General features: G+C 33.8%; 1 protein-coding gene across 2 annotated transcripts; it reads right to left on the bottom strand.

Moving 5' to 3' along the window:
• Positions 1-614: 614 nt before the first annotated feature.
• Positions 615-6151, bottom strand: LOC112000992 (zinc finger CCCH domain-containing protein 44). Of its 2 annotated transcripts, none has more exons than XM_065767434.1 (6): positions 6024-6151; positions 5497-5623; positions 3128-3207; positions 2523-2710; positions 994-1813; positions 615-757 (listed from the first exon to the last, which is right to left on the bottom strand). In XM_065767434.1, the coding sequence occupies exons 2-6, from the start codon at positions 5598-5600 to the stop codon at positions 630-632; spliced, it is 1320 nt and encodes a 439-aa protein (XP_065623506.1). In that variant the 5' UTR covers positions 5601-5623; positions 6024-6151; the 3' UTR covers positions 615-629. The 2 variants fall into 2 exon arrangements, with proteins under 2 accessions (XP_065623506.1, XP_065623507.1); XM_065767435.1 differs by having other exon boundaries at positions 5497-5611; positions 6024-6140.
• Positions 6152-10691: the final 4540 nt, after the last annotated feature.

Genomic DNA, 10691 nt, shown 5'->3' with positions numbered 1-10691 from the left:
TCTTTGGTGTATATTTCAGTTGAAAATAAAATCCTACTAAGGCTTTTTGGAGGACAAAAAGGGAGCCTCATGACAATTATGATGAATCCAAACAGAAAACTGACAGTGAGACAGCAGTATGTTAACTCAAGATCAATCTGCTCTCCTACTATTGTGAAATTAATAGATATTCCCTAACATACAAAATTGAAATCTCTCAACTTTGTGCTTGTTTAAGCATGCTTGCATGCAAAACATAAGAGGTAACTTTCTCTCTCTCCCTGACGTTTATTTTAGGGATGCATAAGCATATGTCTAAAAAACAAATCTGATAAGTGATAAGGAGGCCAGTATGCCATTGTCAGCAAGAATTTGTGATAAAATTAGTGTGGATCAAGAGATCAATAACAAGCAAATCCAACCATCAGAAGACACCATGTCCTAGAAGAACCTAATCAACCAACCTAAAAATTCAAAACACAACTCCTAGAAATTTGTTCTTTATTTTTCTGATTGTAGTCAATGTGATCAACACTAAGCCAGCAAGAGTTACATTTAAGTTTAAGCAGCTCAAATGACGCATGTGAAGAGTGACAGAAAAACAACAATATTTGATTTTAAAATAGGATTTTACAAATCATATCATAACTTTAAGAAAGATTACTTCCAAACAGTTCTGTTACCTTAGTGAAGTCACAGTCAGAAAGCACAGCGATGTTAAGGTCTATTGGCATATTAGAGACTTGCAGTAGAACTTCACTTGCGATTTTCTTTATGCCTAACGGGATAAAGAGAAAAACATAACTTAATATAAAAGAAAACAGAAACTTGAAAGAGAACACTTTTTGATGAAACTTTATTAAAATGACTTGAAGAACATATTACTGCATCATCAAATAAAGAAAAAAGAGATTTACTTTAAAGAGAATCTAAACAGTCCAAAGTACATAGAAACCACTATTTTATCTGCCGTTATCAAAAAATTGCTAAGACTAAATTGCCTGCTACAATTACCTCCAACTTGTAAGAGTTGATGAGACGTATGTCGCTGATAATCTGTGGGGTCTGTTTTTGTTCTCACAAAACTTCCCACCACCTTGCAATCAAAACTTTCAGGCTGCTTCAGTAGCCTTTCCACCAAGCTCTTCCTTAAGTAGACAAGTTTGATATTTTCAGCAACCATAGATGCAAAACCGCTCTCTTTCAAAGTACGATTCACTTCCTCTTCCTGAAATGTTCTGTTTGAGCTCAATGTTTTCTGTTTCTTAAATGCTGCTGTAATATTTTCGTTCTTTTTCTGTCCCAAAATGATTTCATCTTCATCCTCACTTTCATCGTCTTCTGATTGCTCCAAGTTAGCAACAAAATGGATGTCCAGGAGACTATATATTTGGTTCTTATCCACTGATTTCCTTCTGAAAAGAGAATACAGCATTGGGTCACAAAGTATCCTCCTCTTCTTTTTTGGGTGAAAAAGGTTTTTCTCTTGAATATATCCAGAGATGATAGTCTCCACATCATATTGTGATAATTGTTTGGTTGTATCTTTACCAATGGATGTGAGGAACTTAATGAGAGGGCTTGATCCCCATCCTATAAATTCTATTGCTTTAGACACCTTCTTTTTTTCTATTGCCTTCTCAGAGATTATCAGTTTTTTACATTCTTTGGCCTTGCCTATTTTAACTGAATTGGACCAGCGTCCTCTCTTCTTTAACCGGGCATCTGCAGAATACACATTGTCGACAGTCAAGCCTTCTCTTCCCTTTATTATATCCCAATATTCCTTAAATAGACCTTCATATGTCTCTCGGTCATTGAAATCCACCTTTTCCTGCAATCATAAGAAACAAACATCAAAACAAGCATATGCTACCCAAACTAAAAAAAGGGGGAATGAAAATTTTAAAGAAAAAAAGCCCCTCAAAATGAACAACTACACAACAAGAGGTAATTAACTTACAATGCAGTTTTTCTCCCCTTTTTTCCTCTTGTTTTTCTAATTTCATCGATGAATTATCCTTATCCCTCAAATAAACATGTAATTATTTTGCAGTGAAATAAATACATGCAATTAGATGGTTAATACACTCACTTTTCTTCCCTTTCTTTATGATTTACTAAGCTGACAGCACTATATTCTATAATGTGTCATCAATCATGAGGTAAGGTACAAGCAGCCATAATGTTGGGGAAGAGCAATGCCTAAGGAGTCCACTAAAAGTGTGTTGATACACATGTTGGGATACCACTCACCAACCCAAAAGCATAAGCCAAAAGGTTATGCCCAATATGTATATCATCTACTCACTTTCGTTACTTTTTCCTCTGTGTGGGACTCAACACTCACACATGCACTCACAACACAAACATTCTGGGACTACATATGGTGGGGGTCTGTATTAAAAACTAAGAAAACAAAAGGCACAAAGACAAATTAAAACTGTAGAGAGATAACATCCAGGTGGTATTGGTATAGAACATATTGCAATAATAAGACTTCCAGAACTTTCTAATGGAAGTTGTAAAATTCCTATACATACCCCATCAGAATCATAATCCGCATTTTGTTCAGCAAGAAGAAGAAGCTCCAAACAGTTGTCACAGAATACTTTCTTCCCTTTAACAGGTGCAAACTCAACTTCACCAATGCAGCATCCACATACCGCATTTGGACAGCAAACACAATAAAATTTTGCCGTGTTTTGGCATATTAAGCAAGAATGCCTATCTGAAACATAAATCTTTATAATTATTTAATCTGGTGTATATAAATCTCCAATGCAAAACAAACATGAAGAGGAAAATTAATGGCAGAACTTTGATGTCGATTGCAAGGTCAGAACTTTGATTGCTGTAATTATATAGCTTCCTGGCAGTATATTGTTTATACTTGCAAAGAGTTATTTATGAAAACAAACCATTTTGCTTATCAATTCTTGGGCATGTAACTGTATAGGACAGGCCTTTTGCCTTCTCAAGAGCTTTCCAGAGAAGTTTAGGGTATGATTTTGAGTGAGTCCTCTGGTTGGACCTTTCAGAGAAATAGAGTTCCCCCTTTAACGTTGTGTTCTCTTGATTATAAAGCATTCTGACAGATTATTAACAAGTGGACTAAATATCATCACGATAGTTATGATTGACTTACTGCAATTCCAGGGCTCTTCATTCTCCATGAATGAATCATCCTTTCCCACACATTCTGGATGATAAACTTTTAGGCAATCCCTGAAATCGAGTAAATACGTTCCCAGAATAAGGTAGATAAAATCCTAATTTGGTGCACAGAGAAATGCTAAATTTAGTTGTAAAAAACCTTGAACAGATGCACAAAGCACACATGAGTGTTTTGGAGGCATGGATCTAAGAATTGATCACCCCTACCAACTGTAAACCCTCAATCTTCTTATAAAATGTAGTTGCAATAATTAAAAACGCTATATCATTAAAATCACAAAAGTATATGCTTAGCATCTACAAGCAGATATGGAAAAAATTCAAGTGTACATGCTCATTTATACAAGAGATTGACAAACAACATGCTTCATTAAGAGTCACATTCTTTAATGCAGAAGATAAAATAGCAAAGTCAATAAAATGGGGCCTCACTATTAGAATTCAAGACTCGCTTTTATCCTCAATCATCTTTAATAGCTGTGAAACCTTTGCGCCCCCACGAAGGTTACAAAATCAGCAGACTTGATAGAAAGTGAGGCACTTTCAAAATCAGTGGGAATGTGGACCAAAAGGATATTTCTAAACTGGAGATTATTTGCTACTTATAAAAAAGAAAATAATTTAAACTGTATATAGATAGAGAAACTCCACAAACATGATCCATCTATGAGCCCCAAAATACTTATTTAAACTGACATTTGACCTTTTCCAAGGACAGAATCCACAAAGAACTTCTACAAAAGATCCCTCCAATTGCTTTCCCAGATATGCTTTTTCTACATATCCTTAACAGTCGATAATACCAATGAATAGAGAGCTCCTTCCTTGAGTGTTCATTGATCAACACTAAAATTGATAATTTTTTTTGGAGACAGTTGATGTATCACTTCATATGTTATTAGCTACAAAAATACCTAAAACATCAGTCCAAATTTTACAATAAAAAGTGCCAACAATCAAGTATCAGTAAGGAAGGACTGATGTTTGGCACTTTTATAAGCAAAAAAATCATAGTCAATGAAAAAAATTTTCGAAGTCAAGGGAAAATAACACAAAATCTGGAAATCATTTTCCACCATTCCCTTGTGTCCTCACCTCATCTCCTATATTCCTATGTGCCACTAACACCACTGCCATCACTACCACCAATCCACCTCGACCATTGCCTCCATCACCACCACCATCTTGCATACATTTAATATTAATGATTTTCTGTACAAGCCAAACGTTATAAAATATTCCTAAGAACATTTTCAAATCCGTAACCAAACACAGGAAAACAAGTCATTTTTTCCGGAAAATGTTTTCCATTGCAAACTTTTTCTCTGAAAAAAATATTATGTGGAAACAAAGGGAGTGCACAAGTACATGAACAGCCAAAGCCAGACCTACACTTACAATCTCGACTTTTTGGTCAACAGGTATCCTTTTCCTGAATTTCAATTTTTTATGATTCAGACCATAGCAATAAAAAAGGGGAAAATGACAACAAAAGGAGTTTTTTTTTTTTTTTTTGGATTTTTTTTTTGAATTTTTAAGGGTGCTTTCAGAAAGAAAACCAATTTCTTACAGAATCTTGTACTAGAATCTTTTACAAAACGCCAAAAGTAGGTTCCCCTCTTGTCCTGTCCTTTCCATGCTACAAAAACATTCTTACTATATACTCAAACGTTATAAAATATTCCTAAGAACATTTTCAAATCCGTAACCAAACACAGGAAAACAAGTCATTTTTTCCGGAAAATGTTTTCCATTGCAAACTTTTTCTCTGAAAAAAATATTATGTGGAAACAAAGGGAGTGCACAAGTACATGAACAGCCAAAGCCAGACCTACACTTACAATCTCGACTTTTTGGTCAACAGGTATCCTTTTCCTGAATTTCAATTTTTTATGATTCAGACCATAGCAATAAAAAAGGGGAAAATGACAACAAAAGGAGTTTTTTTTTTTTTTTTTGGATTTTTTTTTTTTGAATTTTTAAGGGTGCTTTCAGAAAGAAAACCAATTTCTTACAGAATCTTGTACTAGAATCTTTTACAAAACGCCAAAAGTAGGTTCCCCTCTTGTCCTGTCCTTTCCATGCTACAAAAACATTCTTACTATATACTATTCCCAAGAATACATCAACAACAAAACAGAGCCAAACAGAAATTGAAGCACATGCAAAGCCAGGCCAATGAGTTAAGAACTACATTTTCAAAGACCAACCACAATTAAAAGACCAAAATACCCTTGATCCCAAGGAAAGATAATGAATGTTGTCTATTTTCATCAGAATAAAAAAAAAACACTGACTCACCCACACTTCAAGAATGAATTACTGAGCAAGTCAACTCACCTGTAGTCACAGATCATTAGTTTTCCACCATCTTTGCACTCAAAACACCAGTCTTCTGAATCCCTGTCTTTGATTATCTTTTTGTGCTTCCTTTGCTTCTTCATGATGCTTATGTCTAAAAAAATTTCTAATAAAAATTGAAAACTTACAAACTATTTCTTGAACTAAAACCCAGAATAAAAAACCCACTAAAACTTTGATCACTGGTTAAAAAAATTATAAATAAAATGCAAGTACTTTCACTCGGTCTTCAACAAAGCTATGATCAAGAACTACCATTACATAGACAGAAGGATATATTACTGCTTAAAGCATAGCCCAGCAAGGTTTAAAAAAAAAAACACACACACACACACACAAATACCCAGTACAGAATTGAAAAAAAGAAAAAAAATACTATTAACACCCACTAGAGAAAATTGATTTTTGAAGAAACTGGCCCAGACCCAAAATGGGGTTCAGGAGCAAAACATAACTAAAAGCATTGTTTAACCCTAAGAATTACATGAGGGGAAAAAAAAATTAACCTGGCTCTTCTTTTTGGGGATTGGTTTAGATTACGGTAACATGCATGGTTTAGACAGCAGAGAAGTCTAAACAATTGTTGAAACTTTATTGCATATTCCACTGGTGCTCTTATTTATATCATGTCACATAGTGCTTTGTTTGATTATGTTGGAAAAAACTCGTTAAATATGTACTAACTTAGATTGCATTGGCTTTGGCATTTTCTTCTCGTCCGCACAAATCTCTCGTCACTGTTCTACCGTCACTCCGGAGAAATAATCTTGTGCATTAACTTGCGCACCTGTTGCATGCTACCTCGTCCCATATGTGATGTGTACAACAGTACAGGACACCTTGTTCCACGGGTTCCTTTCAACTTTCGTATTCAACCAGCCAAGCACATAGTTGTTTGTTCTAGAAGGCCGACATGTATTGTCGCAACTATAATAAGTTGTGAGTAATTTCATATCACTTTTATATAGGTTTATATAGGTTTGTCATATATTTTTTATTATGAGTCATACTAATGAGTATTCTTATAATTCTCATTAATAATTTATTTTAAAAAAAATTTTAATATTTATCAAAATATTAATTAATATAAAAATTTTATTTAAATAAATTCTCAACAAATGCTTGCTTATTAAGATTTTTTTATTATTATTTATAATTTGTAACGTAGAAATTATTAAAAAAAATTGATTATAAATTTCCTCGTAATTGTCTAAAATCTCTGAATATTTTATTACAAATTTATTGGGTGTTTTTTGGGATTTGGATTGGGTTAACCTCAATCAAAATGAGATTTGACAGGAGGAGCTATTATTTTGTGCGTGGTATGAAGTGCCTCTCTCACAAACATGTGGGCTCCACACATGCATGTGGGAAGGCACTCCATGAAGAAAATTTTCCCTGCTAGAAGGGACATAACACTTAACTTACATGCAATTCTATCACATCCATTGTTTTTGTACTAAAAAAAAAATTACATGTGATTGCAGGCAATTATTATTAGGGAAGATACCAATTGGATTTTTGAAATGACGGAAGTCTGACCCTAGATTTTTTTTATTTGATCATAAGTGATGTAGTTATCAGAATCCATAATTTTATAAGTGCAACTAATTATATTCGTTATCATATCAATTAATTGTAAGTCTTTTGTATTAAAATTTCGTTAGAGCATTTACATCAGTCTATTCATTTTACATATCTATTTTTATACTAAAAACTTACTTTTTCTATTTTACACCTCTATTTTTACAAAATCTCCACATCAGTTTATCTATTTTACAAGATTTTTTAATAAAATATTCATTATTCTCAATTTTTTTTATTATTTCTCTCAACTACCTATTTACATACACGTTTTCTCCCTCTCACTCTCTCTGCCCATTTTTCTGATTTGTTGTTGTCTCTCTCTACTCATCTCTCTCTTTATCTCCAGCTCTATATCGGTCAAATCTCCACAGCTTCACTCCTCAAACAAGACTCAATCTCCAAACAAAACCCATCTCTATACCCAGTCAGATCTTCAGCAAGCACCGATCGGTCAAATCTCCAGCAAGCACCGATCGGTCATCTCTCTCTTTATCTCCATCTCTATACCGATCAAATCTCCATAGACAACTTCACTTCTCAAACAAGACCCAATCTCCAAACAAAACCCAACTCTATACCCGGTCAGATCTCCAGCAAGCACCGATCGGTCAGATCTCCAGCAAGCACCAATCTCCAGCAAGACCCACTCCCTCTTGGTCAAGCACCAATCAAGCAACTGCAGCGCAAGCACCGATCAAGCAACTGTAACGTGAGTTTGTCTGTGTGGGTTTATCTATGTGTGGGTGTGTGTGTATTGATTTGTCTATGTGGATATGTTTGTGTGTGGGTGTGTTTGTGTTTGTGTGCATCTGAGGAGAAGAAGATGAGGAGCTGAGTTTGTTGTGCACAGAGAAGAGAGAGAAAAATTGGTGCGAATCGAAATTAATAAAATAATAAATACATGAGCTACAGTAACCGTGTATCTACAGTAACCGTGTATATATACACGGTTACTGTAACTCATGGATAAATATACATGATTATACAAGATTTTGGAAGCACTAATGTGGAGTAATTTTGAGACAAAATGTGTAAAAATGGTAGTTTTTTCTACTATACAAGATTTTCCATCCATTGATGTAGATGCTCTTAGAGAGATAAAAGTTTTGTAACTCAACTAGTATCTCATAATACTTCAAAAAAAGATGTTTAAGGTTCAAATCTCCCTTCCTCAATTATCAAATTGTCAAAAAATAAAAAAGAATCATAGAAGTTTGCCTATCAAATTAAATTAGCTTTGTATGAATTTTTTGATCTTTTTCATCATATAATAAAAAATAAGAAATATGAAACTCTAGTTGTCTTTCATTTAATTGATCACCCAATATTTCTAAATTAGATCCCAACCCCATCATATTTGTATTTTGAAAAACCGAAATAAATTCCAATTTTCCTATATATCTTATTTTAAAAACCCAATAATATTTGCTACTTTCATATTTATAATTGGAATGGATATTATTGGGAACATTGATAATATAAAAGTCTTCATATGACCTAGTTATATTCGGGATACAACCTTACTTAAAATTTTAGAACTTTTTTTATGATAAATTTTGATAACATCACTACAAAAATCTGGGTCTATAGCCGCGTTTAGAAAACGCGGCTATAGACCCTAAAAACGCGGCTATAGGATATAGCCGCGTTTCTTATAGCCGCGTTTACAAACACGGCTTAAGTACCGCAGCAACAGACCTATGGCTGCGTTTTTGAAAAACGCGGCTATAGGTCACACCTATAGCCGCGTTTTTCAAAAACACGGCTACAAGTTAGACCTGAAGCCGCGTTTATAAGCTGGTAGGATAAATTAGGGCCTATAGCTGCGTTTTTAAAAACGCGGCTATAGCCCGCTTTGAGCTGCGTTTAAAACGCGGCTATAGGTTTTCCTAAAAACAAAAAAAAAAATCTCTTCTTTTTGGGGATTGGTTTAGATTACGGTAACATGCATGGTTTAGACAGCAGAGAAGTCTAAACAATTGTTGAAACTTTATTGCATATTCCACTGGTGCTCTTATTTATATCATGTCACATAGTGCTTTGTTTGATTATGTTGGAAAAAACTCGTTAAATATGTACTAACTTAGATTGCATTGGCTTTGGCATTTTCTTCTCGCCCGCACAAATCTCTCGTCACTGTTCTACCGTCACTCCGGAGAAATAATCTTGTGCATTAACTTGCGCACCTGTTGCATGCTACCTCGTCCCATATGTGATGTGTACAACAGTACAGGACACCTTTTCCACGGGTTCATTTCAACTTTCGCATTCAACCAGCCAAGCACATAGTTGTTTGTTCTAGAAGGCCGACATGTATTTTCGCAACTATAATAAATTTTGAGTAATTTCGTATCACTTTTATATAGGTTTATCATATATTTTTTATTATGGGTCATGTTAATAAGTGCTCTTATAATTTTTGTTAATAATTTATTTTAGAAAAAATTTTGATACTACATTTATAAGAAATAAAAAAAATTATCAAAATATTAATTACTATAAAAATTTTATTTAAATAAATTCTCAACAAATGCTTGCTTATTAAGATTTTTTTATTATTATTTATAATTTGTAACGTAAAAATTATTAAAAAAAATTGATTATAAATTTCCTCGTAATTGTCTAAAATCTCTGAATATTTTATTACAAATTTATTGGGTGTTTTTTGGGATTTGGATTGGGTTAACCTCAATCAAAATGAGATTTGACAGGAGGAGCTATTATTTTGTGCGTCGTATGAAGTGCCTCTCTCACAGACATGTGGGCTCCACACATGCATGTGGGAAGGCACTCCATGAAGAAAATTTTCCCTGCTACAAGGGACATAACACTTAACTTACATGCAATTCTATCACATCCATTGTTTTTGTACTAAAAAAAAAAATTTACATGTGATTGCAGGCAATTATTATTAGGAAGATACCAATTGGATTTTTGAAATGACGGAAGTCCGACCCTAGATTTTTTTTATTTGATCATAAGTGACGTAGTTATTAGAATCCATAATTTTATAAGTGTAACTAATTATATTTGTTATCATATCAATTAATTGTAAGTCTTTTGTATTAAAATTTTGTTAGAGCATCCACATCAGTCCATTCATTTTACATATCTATTTTTATACTAAAAACCTACTTTTTTTTTTTTTTATTTTACACCTCTATTTTTACAAAATCTTCACATTAGTTTATCTATTTTACAAGATTTTTTAATAAAATATTCATTATTCTCAATTTTTTTATTATTTCTCTTAACTACCTATTTACATATGCGCGCTCTCTCTCTCTCTCTCACTCTCTCTACCCATTTTTCTGATTTGTTGCTATCTTTCTCTACTCATTTTTCTCTTTATCTCTAGCTCTATATCGATCAAATCTCCACAGCTTCACTCCTCAAACAAGACCCAATCTCCAAACAAAACCCATCTCTATTCCCAGTCAGATCTTCAGCAAGCACCGATCGGTCAAATCTCCAGCAAGCACCGATCGGTCATCTCTCTCTTTATCTCCATCTCTATACCGATCAGATCTCCATAGACAGCTTCACTTCTCAAACAAGACCCAATCTCCAAAAAAAACTCAATCTCC

The sequence above is a fragment of the Quercus suber genome, unplaced genomic scaffold, assembly GCF_002906115.3.
Source record: "Quercus suber isolate HL8 unplaced genomic scaffold, Cork oak 2.0 scaffold_805, whole genome shotgun sequence".
NCBI classification, from domain to species: Eukaryota; Viridiplantae; Streptophyta; class Magnoliopsida; order Fagales; family Fagaceae; genus Quercus; species Quercus suber.
This window is presented reverse-complemented; position numbering and strand designations above follow the sequence as displayed.